Raw genomic sequence first — 19,870 nt, 5'->3', positions numbered from 1 at the left:
AGTCTTAACTATTCATTTTCTTAATGCTGTCTTCTGAAAAGCGTAAGTTTTAATTTTGATAAAGTACAGTGACCTTTTTTTCTTTTTTGGTTATCACTTTTTGTGACCCGAGAAACTGTTGCCAGTTATAAAGAATATAAGTGGCAATAAAGATTCAATTAATTATTAAAAAAAAGAGAAACTGTTGCTCATTCCCAAGTCACGACTCTATTCCATGCTTTCCCCTAAAAGCTTTATTGTTTTATATTGTATGTTTATGTCTGTGCTCTACTTCAAGTTAATCCTTGTGTTTGATGTGAGGTAGAGATATTGGTTCACTTTTTTTCCATATGGATATATTCAGTTATTTCAGCACTATTTGTGGAAAAAACTTTCTTCTCCCTATTGGATTGCTTTGGTGCCTTTGTCAAAAATGCCATAAACGCAGGTCTATTTCTGAGTGCTCTTTTCCACTGATCTATTTGATATGTCAGTATCACACTGTCTTGATTACTGTGGGTTAACAGTAAATCTTGAAATCTGGTAGTGTTAAGTCCTCCAAATTTGGTCTTTTTCGAGATTGCTTTGGCCATTCTAAGTCCTCTGCATTTCCACATACATTTTACAATTATCCTGTCAATTTCTAGAAAAAATTCTGCTGCAGTTTTTATTGGGATTTCATTCAGGCTACAGATTGATTTGTGGAGAACTGACATCTTAACAATATTGGGTTTTCCCTATCCTTTGAGTTTTTACTTTACTGATTATATAATCTAAACTTACCTGGCCATTTTTTTTTTTTTTTTTTTTAACCTGGCCATTTTTGTTAGTTTCTTGTTATTTGCTTATTTTGTATTCGATCCTTTACTTCTTTAAGTATTTTAATTATTATATGTTCATACTGAATAATTCCAATATATAAAGCCTTTGGGAGTCTCAATCTGCTGTTGGTTGTTTCTGTTGACACTATTTCATATTGGCTCATTTCTTTGGTATTTGGTCATTTAAAAATTGTGAGTTCATATCTTACTGAATTTTATCTGTGGGAATCCTGACTGCCTAAATTGTGGCTGCATTATTCTAGAAAGGATTTATAATTGCTTCTTCTGGAGGCAAGGGTGAGGGGCATGCCACTGAAGAGGGATTATTTTATTCCTCTTCCAGTGTCCTAACCTGATGTAAATAAAGCTCTCAGGTTCAACCAGCTCTCTTTACAGAAGTCGACTTAATTGTGCTCACAAATCTGGTTTCCCTACCTGCTAATAGCTCAGAATTTGGTTTTTCCTATTTGTCCTTTTCTTGAGAGTAGAGGAGGGGCCTATTATAGATTTCCTTTTCTCCTTGGGAAAAACTATATATCAAAATCATGGGGTATTTTTGTTGTTGTTTCAATTTTCTAAGATCTATTTCTACATTAGTGAGAGGGTCCCTCATAACATGCAGTTTATCATAATGCTGGAAATAGAGGACTTTACTGGGTTTTTAAATTATAATTTACTGTGAAAAGATCTTAGCTAAGATCCTGACACAAAAATCATAGATCTGCTAAAATGAAAAGAGTTAAGGCCATGATATTTTTGAAGAGATTTCTAGTAATCTCAGTTACAAAAAACAACTAAAATACGATCAGTTATTTGAGATGAGAAGATACATAGGAATAATCTATAATCTCTATAAACCAGTCCTTTAAAAAATTATCTTGGCAGTGAAAGAACCTGATAAACAAAATAACCCCTTGGCAGTACTCATGTTCCATTTAATTTTCCCTTGAGGACAGAAAAGACAGAATAACTTCAAGATCATGAAGAGCAAAAATTACTAAAATTTCTGAATCACTACCTAAAAATTGGTTCATTTAATGTTTCTATCTTAAAACACCAACACAGATGTTTGGCCTCTCTGCCTTGAAATTCTATGCTTTTGTAAAGAATGTTCAGAATGTCATGTTAAATCCCCGCAAGTAACATTGTTGCAACAAGAATATAAATATTAATAAATCCCAAGTTGGTAATAAATAACCCATTAAAATAAGAGTATCACATGTGAACCCATTTATAACTGAAAAGAGCCTCTCTATAATGTTAAACAACAGCATATGCTGGAAGAAAGACAGGATATATTTTAATGTATTTATGAAATAGTGAATTCAAAAATATTAAGTGTTCATCAGTACAGGTGTATCTGGAAACAACACCAACAAAAAAATGCAAGCTTTTTACCCCTAGAATATGATTATTCAAATGAAAAGGAGTATTTTTGTAACCCAAGGGTACCTGGCTATTCTATAAGTAATTACTAATTAGTATATGCTAAAATTAAGTTTAGAGAAAGCCTTATAAATTAGTTCTTCAGTTAATTACAGCACATAAAGTACAAACGGAAAAAAGCTCCCTAAAACAGTTTTTATAGTTTTATCACCAGTTATAGGGAATCAGGAAATTACCTAACTTTATAGCTTCTGGTGACCTTGATCTATTAATCAAATTCCTTTGTTCTCTATAATGACAGTACCAAAGTAACTGTAAGAAAGTAGCAAAAGTAGCAAAAGACATGAGTTTTTTTAGGGTAAATTTATTATGTCTTATTCTTCTCATAAATGTTTGATAATTTCCTTCCTATAAAAATGAGAATCATTTTTTAAGTTATAAAATATGCTTGTTATATGTTTTATATAACTTAATTATGCTTGTGTGTATGTGTGTGTTTCAAGCAGAGAAAAGTTTAAATGGAAGTCAAAACTCCTCTGTCTATGCCAGAGATAACCATTATTAAGGATTTAGTGTAAATATCCTTCCAGATTTTTACCATGATATACATACATACATATATGTAATTTTAGATCAAAAATAGAATTATATCTACTTTATGTAACTTCCTTTTGCCCACCTGGCAATACATAACAGAAGCTTTTTCATATGGGTACATATTATAGAGCTACATATTACAGCTGTACATATTATAGAGCTACCTCTTTCTATTTAGTAATTGAACAGTATTCCGAAGAAGAGTTCTACCATAATTAGATTAATCAAAATCCAAATGGTAAACATTTAGGATGCTTTCAATTTTTGCTATTATAAACTATTACAGCTCGTCTCTTATGCTCTAAAGTAAGAATGTATTTCCAGTAAAGGTGAATCATCTCCTATCGTGCCAATTTGCTTAAACAAGATTACTTTTTTTTTTTTTTTTTTTTTCGGTACGCGGGCCTCTCACTGTTGTGGCCTCTCCTGTTGCGGAGCACAGTCTCCGGACGCTCAGGCTCAGCGGCCACGGCTCACGGGCCCAGCCGCTCTGCGGCACGTGGGATCTTCCCGGACCGGGGCACGAACCCATGTCGCCTGCATCGGCAGGCGGACTCTCAACCACTGCGCTGCCAGGGAAGCCCCAAGATTACCTTTTTGATGCTAGATTTTAAGTTAGAATTTCTGAGAAAGGTATCACTTGAAATGGGTTTTAAAAGATAAATATACCCGGGCTTCCCTGGCAGCGCAGTGGTTGAGAGTCCGCCTGCCGATGCAGGCGACATGGGTTCGTGCCCCGGTCCGGGAAGATCCCACGTGCCGCAGAGCGGCTGGGCCCGTGAGCCGTGGCCGCTGAGCCTGAGCGTCCGGAGACTGTGCTCCGCAACAGGAGAGGCCACAACAGTGAGAGGCCCGCGTACCGAAAAAAAAAAAAAGATAAATATGCCCTGCAAAAAAATGTAACAGTAGTACCCTAAGACATTAATGTGTATAAGTTATAAGATTATAAATAATAATGATACAATTAACACCCATATACACAGTTTAAGAAATAGAGTATTACCATTACCTTTGAAGATCTCTATGTTCATGTCCTTCCTCTCTGTCTCCTGGAGGTAATTTTCTTCAATATTTTGCTTATTATCCCTTGATTTTCTTTTTTCCCAGTTTTATTGAGGTACATTTGACAGATAAAATTGTAGTATCCAATGTGATGATTTAATATATGTACACATTGCTTTTCTTTTTAGTTTTAACACATATATTCTATCCCTAACTTAAATATCTCTAAATAATATATTACATGCTTTGAATTTTATATGAATGAAAGCATATTGTAATTGAATTGCCTTTTTATTTTTGCACAAAATTATCTTCTTTAAGATTCATCCACATTATTCCTTATAGCTGCAATTCATTATCTCTGCAAATAATGTTCTAACATAAGAAAATAGCACAATTTATCTATACATTCTACTGCTGGTTGGCATATGAGTTGTTTCCAGTTTCCTGCTATTTCAAACAATGTTCCTATGAACATTTTTGCGCATATCTCTTGGTGTATGTGGGTAAGATCTCCTCTAAGAGTGGAATCACTGGGTCATAGAATATGTTCATATTCAGCTTTACAAGAAAATCTTTGTACCATTTTACACTCTAACAAGCAGAGTTTACATGCTCCATTTGTTCGATAACTTCACCAATACTTAATATTATCCAATTATACAATTATTGCAAAACAGTGAATGTAAAATGCTATCTCATTGTGGTTTTAATTTATATTTTTCCAGTTATTGACACAGATCATCTTTTTAAAAAATGTCATTTTATTTATACACTAATTATCCAACTGGATTTCCTTTCCTCTGGGATACTTTAAGTCTCTTGCCCATTTAAAATTTGGGTTGTCTTTTTCTTATTGATTTGTAGGAGCTTTTATAATCTGAGTACTAATCAGTTGGTAGTCATATGCTCTGCAAACATCTCTCACTCTGAAGTTTACATTTTCATTCTCTTTATGGTATTTTTTGATGAATTTTAATGTAGTCAATTTAATGTAGTCAAATTTACCAATCTTTTCTTTCTAACTGAGGTAAAAGTGGTATATAACAATATTTTCTTTTAAGATTGGTACTATTTTTACCATGTTTAACAAATCTTCCCCTCCCCCAAAGTCATAAGGCTATGCCATTTATTCTCTTTGAAAGACTATATAGGTTGGCTTTTCATATTTAAGTATTAATATTTAATCCACATAAAACTGATTTTAGTGTATAGTGTGAGGTATCGGTACATTTTTCCTGTACATGGTTCATTATGTGTACATGGTCACCCAACTGTCCCAGTACTAGTTATTGAATTTTTTACCTCTTTGTCACTAATCTGAAACACCAACTCTGTCATAAATCACATTTCCAAACATGTGTACATCTGTTTATAAACTCTAAATTCTGCTCTACTGGCCAATTTGTTTATGATTGTGCCACACACTGTCTTAATTACTACAATCTTAAACTAATTAAAAAATTTCTTAAGTGTTATTGAGGTATAACTGACAAATAAAATGGTAAGATATTTAAAGTGTGCACTGAGGTGATTTGATATATGTATACATCGTGAAAGGATTCCCACAACTCCATTAAATAACACCTCTCCTTACACATTTATCTGTCTTTTTTTTTTTTTTTTTGGTGAAAACATTTAAGTTCAACTCTTTTAGCAATTTCAGTTATATAATAAAGTGTTACCAATTGTAGTCCCCATGTTGTACCTTGGATCCTCAGGCCTTATTCATCTTATAGCTAAAAGTTTGTACCACTTATCGACCTCTTTCTATTTCTTCCACCTCTCAGCCCCTGGCAACCATTTTCTACTCTGTTTCTAAGAGTCTGACCTTTTTTGTTTTTTAAGGTTCCACATATAATACCATGCAGCATTTGTCTTTCTCTGTCTGGCGTATTTCACTTGGCAGAATGCCTTCAGGGTTCATCCACGTTATTGCAAGTGGTAGAATTTCCTTCTTTCTCATGGCTGAATAATATTCCACTGTATTGTGTATATATACCACATCTTCTTTATCCATGTATCCATGTATCCACTGATGGACATTTAGGTTATTTCCACATCTTGGCTATTGTGACTAATGCTGCAGTGAACATGGGAGTGCAGATACTTCTTCAATAGCCTGTTTTCATTTCCTTTGGATATACCCAGAGTGGAACTGCTGGATCATATGGTATGGTTCTATTTTTAATTTTTTGAGGAATCTCCATACTATTTTTTATAGTGGTTACACCAATTTACAGTCCTACTGACAGTGCACAAGGGTTCCTTTTTCTCCATATCCTTGCCAATACTTATTATCCCCTGTGTCTTTGATAATAGCCTTTCTAACAGATGTGAGGTGGTATCTCGTTGTGATTTTGATTTGCATTTTCCCGATGATTAGTGATACGGAGCACATTTTCACTTACCTTTTGGCCATTTGTGTGTCTTCTTTTAAACTAATTTTTGATATGTGACAAGGCCAATTCCCAGGCTTTGCCGTTTGTTTTAGGAGCATGTTGATAATTCTCAGACTTTTGCTCTTTCTGTTGGGATTCTGATGGGAATTGCAGTAACTCTATAGATTATTTTGGGGAGAACTGATATCTTTATAATACTGAGTCTTCCAATCCATGAACATGGTATATCTTTCCATTTCTTTAGGCCTTCTTTCATCCACAAATGTTATTATTAATTATATCCTGTAATTCTCACTTTCCAATCTACCAGAATTTAACATGCATTTTACTCAATCTCTCTGGAGTTCCACAGATAGTCTTTGAAATCTTAATATTTAATCACATTTTTCTCTTTGTACAAAAAGTTTAAGAAAGAATTTTTGCATCACCTACAAAGAATACGATGCCAATGTCACAGGGACAGGATAGGGAAATCAGATTATTTGCTTCTCCTAAACTGTGTCCTCATTATTGTGTGGGAAGTTTACCTCTGTAAGATAATACATGTATGTTGAAGCCAACTGGAAATATTTTTTTTGTGTGCTTTACCCACACAAAGTACTTAGTAAACGCTTAACTGAGTAATTCATTTATCATTTGGATTACCCACCATTCATTGCCCTCTGCTTTAATAGTACAACTGAAGACTGACTGAAAAGGGCTGACATGAATACAGACATTAAGTAATATACTACTGAATGTTTTAAAGATGACTTTTCATTTTCAGAAAGCTTGCTTATAGAACTAGTAAAATGACCTAATATTTTTCAAGAAAAAACAAAGAAAGAATAAAAAACTCTTAATATTTATGCCAAGTAATACATAAGTGTTTCTGACAGAAATGGTATGGATATTGGCTCTTCATCCTATTAGGTGCAGAAGGCTCAAGAACCTGATATATTGGTAATTACTGAATCACCTGGAAAAATAAAAAGTATTCTCAAATAAGAAGGATAATCTGAAAGAACTAAAAGTTACCTGTAGAGTACAGTTCATCATCCTTATTATGTAGTCGAACTGTTGATGGTCTAATATTGCCCGGTTTTGCTGAACATGTAAACCCAGCTCATCAGTGAGACACTGTCTTGCTGCCTTTCCTTTAAGGGCTCTCAGTGCAGCAGGAAGGGTCTGAGGACAAGAGAGGAAGACATGAACAAAAGGTACCACTGGAAAAAAAGTAACTTTCAATCATACTGAAAACTCACGTGTATCCTATAAACCATTTAACAGAGTTATTAGTAGAATTAAACTGCTAGAAAAGAGTTGATGTACTGTTAAGGACAACAGTAAACAGATGGATTTATAGTGATTTTTTAATTTGTAAGGCAGCATGAAAATAAGTAGGACTAGTTTATGTGATACATTTAAAAAACAATAAACTTCATTAAAAAAAACTCATCAAAATTGTGGTCACCAAAATAACTGTTGCTTCAGATTATGAGTCAAAACCACAGACACTTAGACACGTTCTTGCAATAACTGGTCACATCTCCATGGCAAGAATAGAAGGAAAAATTAAAATGACAAGAATCATGGGTGATTTTATACTTTTCAAGTGATTAGCAACTTAATCACTACTCAGTTTTAATTTATGACTGGAAAATTCTGCAATCTCTTCTTATTTCAAAAGCATAATTAAGAAGGAAAAAAACTCAGAGCAACAAACAGAAATCTCTAGGTGTATGTACTAAAATTCTTTCACTTCATCACCCACAAGAACGCCTCTTCCGTTTCACCTTTAGAGCTGAATTAATTTACTTTACATAAAGTAATAATTTAACTTTGAAAACCTAAAATGAGAACAAAGGGGCAAAGAAGAAGGAAGGGAAGAAGACTGAGAGTAGGGGGACCTAATATTGTTACCACGGGTACAGGAAACAGGCTGTGAAAGCTGAAAGCAAGAGAAGCAAAAGAAAGTCTGTAACACTTCAACCATAAGAAAAAAATGGATACCAGAAAAACTCAAAATATAAAGAGGCTTGAGGTCATTTAGTGCAAGGGTAAAAACTTCATTTTACATGTTTTACTAGCCCCTTGTAATAAATGTTCAGAATTATGACGAGTCACTAAGGAAAGGTTACATATGTTTAGTATGTTTTATTAAAGAAGGCAAGAAAATGTGCTTTAACAAGGCATATTTAAATGAATACCACAATTTTTATAATTCATTACTTATTCTAACTAGATTCTTTGTAATAAATAAAATTATATTTTAGATGTTAAGTTTCTAAGTAATATGCCAAAATAGAATTAATGAACAATGTTTAAAAGTTCCAGGGGGGGGAAATGACTATCAATACTTCTCTGGTTGCCATATAATTAGGCTTGGGTAAGATTTTAAATCTTAGACACTGTTCATTTAAAATGATCAAAACAATGAAAGGATACTTTATAAGGAAAAGGGATTGAATCAGAGAAGCGGTCAGTAGGCAAGCTAAACATAGAAATCTGAAAGGGATGTGATGAATGCTTACTTGGGAAAGATGGCATTTTATTACCTTTTCAGTCTCCAATGTTTTATTTTCAAATATGAATGAGATGCAGTTTCTAACAACTTCCAATCTCTGTGCACTGTTGAAAACTGTTGTCACCTTATCCATTATTGAAACTAGTAAAGGAGTATAAGGAAAACACAAATTAAACTCCTTCAGCAATTACAAAAGGGGAATATTACTGTTTACAGTTTATGACTCTGTTTACATGACCAACACTTAAGCGTTTTTTTCCCTTGTTACATGACACTGAAAGTATTTCATTTCCTCACTTTGATTACATTTTTAGGTTGTGAAGTGGCAGTCTAGTCAATGGGTTATTTAGGATAATTTCACAGGATAGATTCTAACACTGTACTTAACTCTTAGGCAAATTAATTCATATTTACATTGTTCAGTAAATTTTTTTTAAGGTAATAATTTTTCCTTTAATTGTAAACAAACAAACAGATAAAAAATATTTTGGGTACAAGATCATGACAAAAATAGCAAACACTCATATGTAAGAGGACTGACTACTAACAGACAAAGAAGTTGATACTTCTAACATATTACCAAAGAAAAACCACATACCACAAAAAATTAGGTTCTACAAATCTGAGTACAGGTGACCTAAAGAAGCACTGCACACAAAGAGAAATGATCATGGCCAAAGAATCACTATAAAAATTTGGGAGAGTCACTTCTCAGTTCTGTGAACTTAGTACCTGTCAACTTTACAAGGTTGGATAATTCTAGTGTACTACATAGGCTTAAATTACTTAAAATAAATTTAACTTATTAAAAGAATATTAGAAAGATATAAATTGAAGCAGTATTTGTCAAATAAAAAGTATAATTTCACAAAGAACTACACTATATAATTTGTACAAATGAGGCAGTATCAATAATTCTTAAGCCTTATACTTTATGGCTGCTCTTACCTAACAAGAAAGACCACCATATCTTACTCTTAGCATTCCTTTCATTTCATCAATACGAAATTTTATATCCTTCAAATAATTTTTTAAACTTTTAAAAATCTTGAAATAATTATAAGCTTACAAAAAGTTGCAAATTATTACAGAGAAGATCCATGCACTTAATCACCTTCCCCCATGGTGATATCTTACATAACTATACTGCTTTATCAGAATCAGGAAATCAATCTTACTTGGTTTTTACTGTAGTTTTCTTGAAATCACTTAAAATCATGTAAGATTAACATTAATGACCATGACTGTAAAATAGATCATTTCATATGACTTTTCTGTCTGAAACGTGCATTCTTAATTTTGCACTCTGGTGCTTCCCACATGTGTAGGTCAGTGGCATAGACTGAAATTGAAATTGATCTATATTTAGGGTAGAAAACTTCTTAGTCTCCAAATAAGACCACATGCTTTATTGAGAGAGTAACATCTTTAACCTATATTTATAAAATTTTAATTCTAAAATCTTTTTAGCAGCATTTTAAATTTTCTTTAGGATGAACCATTAAAAACCCCACATTTTCTTATAATGAATCTGTTTACCATCTGGGAATTATTATTTTCCTTTGGAGACTATGACTTAGTTCATTCCCAGAAGAAAGTTCTTCACTTAGAGTTACTGATGTATCAGGCATTGGCCAAATCCCCAGTTGTGGCATTCTAATACTAGCTTTCTAACATTTGATAACAACTCTGGTTTGTGGGTATTTGACCTCCCCAGGGCTTCCTTCCCAAGGTTTTGGCTTTCAAATGCTATTTCTAGCATTTGAAATAGCATTTGAATAGTATTCATCAACACTCTGGTCCCTCTGAGGAACAGCTGGAAACTAATTAACCTCTCAAAATGTGAATGGCTCTTAAAGTGACAGAGCAATTCTACATTCAGATTAAATGGGTATCATGTAAAATGAAACATTCATACCTTTTAATTTTAATACAAGGGAAATCCTAATTCTGATCAACTCAAATGAACCAGAAACTGGGACAGAGGTCCCTGTATTCGTCTTTCACTCATTCATTCATCATTTGTTCGTTTGTTCATTCATTCATTCATTCTAGTTTTACAGGAAGTGCATGCAGGGACAAATACTGAGTCATGTGTAACTCTCTCACTGACTACAATGAGACATTCCATATGCATCTAAAAAAAGAATTTGATGCTGATTGAAAATGAAAGTAAAGAGATTATACAAAAACAATATTGAGACAAGGCTACAATTCAAGCAAATTAAAATTTAAACCAACTTCTAATCTGTTCATGTGGGTATTTAAAGAAAGCATTCAACTAGCTCATGGATATTAAAGTTAAATGACCAAACCCTTCAAAAAATAACTACCCTAACATGTCTACTTGAAAGTACAATCATCACTTAAGTAAAAGCTGTTACTACTTAGGGAAATAATAACAAATTAACATTATTAAGTAAATAATAAATAATAAGTAATATTAACATTACTATATAACATAAATATATATAATATATATAAAATATATATATTATATATAAATATATATATTAACATTACTATATAACATAAATATATATAACATAACTATATATAATATATAATATATATATAATATATATATATAATATATATATAACATAAATGTTGATACATAAATTATTAACATTACAACATAAACAACATAAATAATTAATAAATAATTAAACAACATAAATAATTAATATATTATTATCCCGGAATTTTAATAATAAAATTTCACTCACTTCCAAGTATGATGGAACAGTTTGTAACAAACTAAAACTCCCACCAGGAACAATTATATAAAAGTAAGATAAAATGCAAAAGCCATCTATTTAAATATATCAGAGTGCTACAGAAACACATGGATTAGAGGACCTAAAATTCCAGAGAAAGGAAAAGACCAAAGAGGTAAGTTAACAAGTACATCCACTTTTTCCCTAAGAGATTTGCCAATATTGAGTACAGACAGGAAGCTGAGAATCTGGGCTTGATTCTGGCAGATGGCCAGGTTGACCAGCAAAGTTTCTGGTGAGAGCTGAACAGACAAAAGTGGGTGTATGCTATAGTCCTGAAGTAAACCTCTAAAAGAACAGTAAACGTATATAAATAACAAGTTAACAGATATAAATTATGGAATAGAAAATAATTTATTAATCGAAAAGAATGAAAGAAAGCAGGGGAAAATGTAAAACAAGAGGATCAAATAGAAAAAACCCAGTAAATTATATTAAAGCCATTACTGTATGAGTAATTATATTTATATAAATGAGCTAAATACAAGTAATATACTACAGTAGTCAAACTGGCGAAAAAAAAACCCCACATGCTGCTTACAAGAGGGATACCTTAATTATAAGGACCCAGAATTTGAAAATAAAAAAATAAAAAACGATAAACCATACAAACACTAACCAAAGGAAGGCTGGTCTAGCAGTATAAAACTCAAAGTACACTTTATGCCAAGAAGTGTTGCTAGAGACAAAGAAGGACATTCCATAATGATTAAGGGGTCAATCACCAGGATACTATAATATTTGTAAATATATTTGCATATAACAAATCAATTTCAAAATACATAAAGAAAAAATGGAGAGAACTAGGCAATTCTATTACTTATCATGGGAGACTTTAACACATCTCCCGCAATAGCTGAAGAAAAAGAAGAGATAAAAATCATTAAAAAAAAAAAAAAAAAAAAGAATGCACAGAATGGGAAAAAATATTTGCAAATTAACATGTTTCATAAGGGACTTGTATACAGAACATACAGAGACTTCTTAAACAAAAAGACAAATAGCTCAATTTAAAAATGGGCAAAGGGGGCTTCCCTGGTGGCGCAGTGGTTGAGAGTCCGCCTGCCGATGCAGGGGACACGGGTTTGTGCCCCGGTCCGGGAAGATCCCATATGCCGCAGAGTGTCTGGGCCCGTGAGCCATGGCCGCTGAGCCTGCGCGTCCCGAGCCTGTGCTCCGCAACGGGAGAGGCCACAACAGTGAGAGGCCCGTGTACCACCAAAAAAAAAAAAAAAAAAAAAAAAAAAATGGGCAAAGGATCTGAACAGAGACACTTCTTTTCCAGAAAAGATATAAAAATGGCCAATAAGCACATGAGAAGATACTCTACATTAGTAGATGTGGAGAAACCAGAATGCCATACATTGCTGGTAGGAATGTAAAATAGTGTGGTTGTTTTGGAAAATAGCCTGGCAGCTCCTCAAAACATTAAACACAGGCTTATCATATAACCTGACAATTCCACTCCTAGATATTTACCTGAGAGAACTGAAAACATATGTCCACACAAAAACTTACACATGAACGCTCACAGCAGCACTATTATTAGTAGCCAAAAAGTAGAAACAACCCAAATGTCCATCAACTGATATATGGATAACAAAATGTGATACATACCCATACAATGGAATATTATTCAGCCACAAAAAGCAATGAAGTACTACACATGCTACATGGATGAACCTTGAAAATATCATGCTACATGAAAGAAGCCAATCACAAAAGATCACATATTGTACAATTCCATTTATATAAAATATCCAAAATAGGCAAATCTATAAAGACAGGAAGTAGATTACCGCCTAAAGCTGGGGAAGGAGTGGTTTTGGGGGTGGGGTGGGGAGTAACTGCTAATGGGTATGGGTGTTTCTATTTGGAGGAATGAAAATGTTTGAAATTAGACAGTGAAAATGCACTCTGTGAAGATACTAAAAACCACTGAATTGCACACTTTTTTTTTTCTTGGCTGCGTTGGGTCTTTGCTGCTGCACACGGGCTTTCTCTAGTTGTGGTGTGCAGGCTTCTCATTGTGGTGGCTTCTCTTGTTGCTGAGCACAGGCTCTAGGCACATGGGCTTCAGTAGTTGTGGGTCACGGGCTCTAGAGCGCAGGCTCAGTAGTTGTGGTGCACAGGCTTAGCTGCTCCACAGCATGTGGGATCTTCCCGGACCAGGGCTCAAACCCGTGTCCCCTGCATTGGCAGGCGGATTCTTAACCACTGTGCCACCAGGGAAATCCTGAATTGCACACTTTAAATGGGTGAATTTTATGGTATGTGAATTACATCTCAATATAGCTATTTTTAAAAAAGAGAAGATTCCACAGTGGGAGCCGTTAGGCTAATCGTTACCCTGTGAGGGGTACTGAATGGAAAAGTGTTTCTAGGTATTGATAGTGCTGATTCTGGTTGCACGAATTTGTTCACCTTGTGAAAACTCATCAAGCTGTGCACTTCTGTTTTTGTGTCTTATATCTTGATAAAAGGTTTACTTTTTTCCTTTTAAGATTTATTTATTATTTATTTTTATTTATTTTTGGTTGCGTCGGGTCTTAGTGGCAGCACATGGGATCTTCGTTGAGGCATGCGGGATCTTTCAATGCAGCGCGCAGGCTCTTCGTTGCAGTGCACGGGCTTCTCTCTAGTTGTGGCATTCAGGTTTTCTCTCCCTAGTTGTGGCACACAGGCTCCAGGGTGCGTGGGCTCTGTAGTTGTGGCACAGGGGTTCCAGAGCACGTGGGCTCTGTAGTTTGCAGCACTTGGGCTCTCTCATTGAGGCACGTGAGCTCAGTAGTTGTGGCGCGCGGGCTTAGCTGCCCCGTGACATGTGGGATCCCAGTTCTGCGACCAGGGATCGAACCCACGTCCTCTGCATTGGAAGGTGGATTCTTTACCACTGGACCACCAGGGAAGTCCTCAAAAGGTTTAGTTTTAAAACAAATAAATGGACAAATACATACCAACAGGTGGACCTGCGGGCACAACACATTTCTTTTCCACTCTTGAAGCAGGAGGTGCATTCTGGTTCTTGGCAAGATTTTCCTGTATTAATTCCTGTACCCGAGTTTCATTAATCTTTGGGAAAGGAAGAATATGAACTCGCAAGTGGGATCCTTCTGTTGGACGTGGAACTTTCTGAAACGCCATATGAGGGTTTGGATTTTCCTGCGATATGAAACATACGTAAAATGATTCCAAAGTTAAAAGAACAATGGCAGATTGTCAGCCAGAAACTGAAATCAGAGAGATGAGACACTGTACATACATTCAAATATATGCCATAAAATACAGAGTATTGGAATCGTACTTCTTACATGATTTACCAGCAGCATCTGATACAGCTGATCACTCTTTTTCCTCTTCAAGGAACACTTTCTTCACTTGGTTTCTAGGTCGTCTTGTTACATCTTTGTTTATTTTTCATCTCCCTAATCTCTTAACTATGTGAATACCCCAGGGCTCAGATCATGGGCCACTTTTCTAATTACACTTACTTTCTTGGTGATAACTTCCAGTCTTTTATCTTTAAACCATAAATCAGCAATGATTCACAAATTTTTATCTCCAAATGAGCTTCCTCCTGAACTCCATACCTGTATATTCAACCACCTGCACATAGTGTTTCCATCTGGATTTAAAATAACATTGTAAATATATGTCCAAAATGGAGCACTTAATAGTCACCTCCTCCAAATCTGCTTTCTACAGTCTTCCCCACTTCAGTAAATGGCATATTTATTTTTTCCAATCACTCCGGTGAAAAGCTTAATCATTAATGCCTTTCTCTAATACCGAATTATCCATTCCTCTGCAAACCTTTTACACTTTGCCTTTAAAATACGTTTATAACCTGACCACTTTTCAATACGTCTTGGTTCAAGCCAATATCTCTCATGTTGCTACAGAACATTCTCTTAACCAGTCTACCTGCTCCACCCTTTGCTCCTACCCTCACTCTATTTTTAACACCGCAGACAGAGTGATCTAGTTAAAATGTCAAATCATCACCTAACTACTCTGTTCATTCAAATAGCTCTTCATCTCATTCAGAGTAAAACCCAAAGTTCTTACAATAATTTACAAGATATGGCTTCTCTATATGACTGTGCCCTACTACTGTTTCCTTCATTCATTCTGCTCCTGCTACACAGGCCTTCTAATTCCCGCCTCGAAGTCTTCACACTTAACTGTTCCCTCTGCCTGGAATGCCTGTCTCCCACCAGTTTGTACAGCACCCTCTCTCTTTTCCTGCATGTCTTTGCTCAAATGCCACCTTTCGTGCCCACCCTATCTAAAATGACACCCCCCAACACAGTCCCTATCCCCCTTACTATATTTTCCTTGTCACCTTCTCACACACTACAAATTCTATTTAACTTGTTTATTGTCTGTCCTTTTCTCATTAAAATGAAACTCAAGAGGACAGACATTTTGATCAATTATAAACTATTTTTTTATCCTCTGCTGTATACATATTGCATCTAGAAACTGCCTGGCACATAGCAGGCACCCTAAACTACTTCCTACTGTATGCTAATGAGTGGGACACAATGTTGAACACATATTAGAATTGCAGTAATTAAATTAATTGTGTCAGTTAATATTTTCATAGACCCTTAGGGCTGGCATGGACTTTTATCCAGCTACCACTTAAGTAGAATTATATTTCAAATACTACGGGCAGAGTGGAATCCATCCTTTTTACAAAGTTCTCTAAAGAATGCTGCTATAGGGGCTTCCCCGGTGGCGCAGTGGTTGAGGGTCCGCCTGCTGATGCAGGGGACACGGGTTCGTGCCCCGGTCCGGGAGGATCCCACATGCCGTGGAGCCGCTGAGCCTGTGCGTCCGGAGCCTGTGCTCCGTAATGGGAGAGGCCACAACAGTGAGAAGCCCGCATACCACACACACACACACACAAAAAAGAAGGCTGCTATACAATCATTCTTAGACCAATTCTTGCATTTATTATTCTTTGCAACCAGAAAATTTCTTTTTCCTCCTGAACCTGTGTTATTCACGTTGTACATTAGGCTCAATACTGCCCTATACATTCTCTGGACAGTTAAAATGGCCAACTCTCATCATCTACCAGAGCTGCTCCCCACAATTCTTTTTGGTTATTTGACCCAGACCCAGACCACAGCAGATGATATAGGGAGCATATCTCAGCAATACAATGGAAATAATACTCCTTTAAGTGTCAAAAGCCTGGGTTCTAGTTTTTGCTCTGCTCATTATGTGATGCTGGATAAATAACTTTGCCTAAGTATATACAGGCATACCTTGTTTTATTGCACTTCACTTTATTGTGCTTCGTAGATACTAGGTTTTTTACAAATTGAAGGTCTGTGGCAATCCTGTGTCGAACAAGAGTACTGGCACCATTTTTTCCAACAGTATTTGCTAACTTTGTGTCTCTATGTCATGTTTTGGTAATTCTAACAATATTTCAAACTTTTTCATCATTATTATATTTGTTATGGTGATATGTGGTCAGGGATCTTTGATGTTATTATTACAAAAAGATTATGATTTGCTGAAGGCTCAGATGATGGTTAACATTTTTTAGCAAAAAAGTATTTTTAAATTAAGGCATGTACATTGTTTATTTAGACACAGATACTATTATTGCACAGTTAACAGACTACAGTACAGTGTAAACACAACTTTTATATGCACTGAGAAACCAAAAAATGCGTGTGACTCACTTTATTGTGATATTCGCTTTACTGCAGTGGTCTGGAACTGAACCCACAATGTCTCTGAGGTATGCCTGTACTTACGCTTTTCTTAAAAGGTTCCTGAGAAGGTGAAATCAGATTGAAAACTTGTTCTTGCCAAAGTAGCCCTCATACACACTTTGTATTTTCCCCTTATATTGTCAGCAAAGACAGGAAAAAATAAGTAAATTCCTATGCCAAGTCTTCACAATCACCACTTTCTAAACTATATGTTGAAAAAACTGTTCCAAAATTACACCTGGATTAACACCAATATCACTAGCCCAGAATTTCTGAAACTGCCCTTTTCCAAAAGCAGCATGTTTTTTCTCTGTTCTTTAGGCACAATATCTAAGATACCTCGTCTTCTCAAAAGTTATAAATATCAACTTTCTAATACCCATTGGGCAGATATTTCTTTCAGGAGGGGGAGGTAATTCATGTGGATTTTGAGTTTGAATCATTTAAAGTACATTCTTCACTACTTCCATTTCTATCTATACTTATTTTCTTTATAATAAAATAAAAACTTTAAATATACTTCCTACGATATAAATAATATTCATTAAAACAAATTTGAAAAAATGGAAAAATAAAAGTAGAAATCTTCTTAGTGGTGCCAGTATCTTTTCTAGTATATTTTCTCTCTCTCTTACTATGTATTCTTCTCTCTTGCTCCAAAAATGACTTAAGGTGGTTTAGAAAAATAAAGATACACATATTGATTGCTTCTAATCAAAATTCTGTAATGTTATGGATTCATCCTAACCTTTGTAAGGAAGATCAAAGATCCAAAAACAGTCAAGGCAATTCTGAAGAAGAGTAAATAGAGAAGTCAAACTTTCCAGATATCAAAATTTATGCAAACCTTTAATAATTAATACAGTATAGTAACTGGCATCACTGAAGGGTTAAAGGGCTAATGGAATAGAGAAGCCCAGAAGCAGGACTATATGTGAAAATGTGATAGAGACAGGAAACACTATAATTCAGAAGGAAAAGTTAGACCATTCAATGAGAGAAGGTAATACAACAAAGTAATTTTAGCTCATGGTCTCTGATATCAGACAGCCTGGGTCAAATCCTAGCTTAGCCACTCACTAGTAGCGTGACCCGGTGCAGTATCAATTCTCTTACCACTTGGGTTTTAGTTTCCTCATCTGTAAGGAAGATAATAATATAATACCTACTTCACAAGGTTCTTGTGAGGGTGGAACAAGTTGTTATAGGAAAGCTTTACAACACACACACACACACACACACACACACACACACACACACACTTCCCCAGAATAAATCTGAAAGCTCTTTTCTGAAAGTTTAGAGTATATTCATTTGAAAAATGTTTAGTCACTGCATATTCTATGGCATGACACCATGCCTCTGAAACTAAAACCACCTCTTTTTCCCAGGGTTCCCATCATATCACCAGTTACTTATATTTTAACAACAATGACAACAATAATAGTACTCAATGAGGGTTTAAATAAAAATCACTTATTAAAGAAAAGATATAGCTATTTGTCACTAATAGTATTTTTTTTCTCATAAGCAATTTGAAATATTGTAAACCAAATCCATATACAATTCAGAATAATAAGCATTCTAAAAAATGATTTTAAAACAAAGTTCAAAGCTGAGGCTATCCTTTAGCTGTACAGATAGTCTTCATAAAAATTCAGATTATGGGCTAAAGTTACTAAATGATAATATATTCAGCTGTGTTTAGAAAATTCAAAAGAGGCTCATGCTCCAAGATCTAGTACTATTTGGTTTTCTGGCGGCCGTATTTGTACGCTGCTGCCCTCTAGCGGGCAGTATGGTAAATATAAAGGACCACACTCACCACCTCACACCCACCTTAGTCACATAATGACTTCTGAGAAGATAGCAGAAATGAGACATTTTAAGGCTCGTTGAACTCTGCATGTTCTTGGAAACATGCTATAATTTGTAACTCCAAATGCGTTTAGATCAATCCCTTGAAGATTACTGAGCTCATTAAAAACCGCAGCCCAATTTCATTGTTGAATCTCCGTGTTGAAATAAGGAAATGCATTATTTTCCAACAGAACAAAAAAGCAGCCAAATATTCATCTTTGATTTTAGAGAAGTGCAAATAGAAAGTAATAACCAAGGACCTAGACAACTACATACTTATGGTGAACATAATTCTGTCCAAAGCAACAAGAAAGCTGGCAAAATGCACTATCATTTAGAGGGAATTTTAAAGTTGGATAATGATTTTCAAGAAGTGGGTTCTGTAATCCTGCTTTTAGAGTATACTATAGCAATGGGAGGTATAATGATTTTCTCAGACTTGAAAAAATGACACACACACCATCTGGTCTGGAAACATGGATTTTTCTTTTCTCTCTCTCTTTTTTTTTGGCAAGCTAAATGAGAATATGCTTAGGGCTTACAAAAAACAAGGCTGAGAAAGCACTTCAAATAAAAGCAAAGCAAAGCAAGACAAAACAAAAAGCCCCAAACCCTACTGGAAATTCAAAGTAGGCACACTGGGAAAAAAAATTTCTTCCAACACATTGGTCTCAGCAATGAATGACAAATCAATGTGACCTTGTCAGGGTTTACCAAGTTTCCCATATTAATTTAGGTATTTAATAATTATTTAATGTGCACCAATCATACCTAGACCTGTGTTACACAAATTCTTAAA

General features: G+C 34.9%; 1 protein-coding gene across 7 annotated transcripts in view; it reads right to left on the bottom strand.

Moving 5' to 3' along the window:
* Positions 1 to 19,870, bottom strand: part of SBF2 (SET binding factor 2) — a 457,341-nt gene that overhangs the window by 165,793 nt on the left and 271,678 nt on the right. For all 7 annotated transcript variants that reach the window (XM_049713585.1, XM_049713586.1, XM_033404541.2 and 4 more), the window contains 3 exons: positions 14,431 to 14,635; positions 8,725 to 8,834; positions 7,205 to 7,354 (listed from right to left, as the gene is read on the bottom strand). In XM_049713585.1, coding sequence (XP_049569542.1) covers positions 7,205 to 7,354; positions 8,725 to 8,834; positions 14,431 to 14,635 — 465 coding nt within the window. The remainder of the gene's footprint in view (positions 1 to 7,204; positions 7,355 to 8,724; positions 8,835 to 14,430; positions 14,636 to 19,870) is intronic.

The sequence above is a fragment of the Orcinus orca genome, chromosome 8 (genome assembly GCF_937001465.1).
Source record: "Orcinus orca chromosome 8, mOrcOrc1.1, whole genome shotgun sequence".
NCBI classification, from domain to species: Eukaryota; Metazoa; Chordata; class Mammalia; order Artiodactyla; family Delphinidae; genus Orcinus; species Orcinus orca.
The sequence above is the reverse complement of the archived record's forward strand: the minus strand, read 5'-3'. Positions and strand labels throughout refer to the sequence as shown.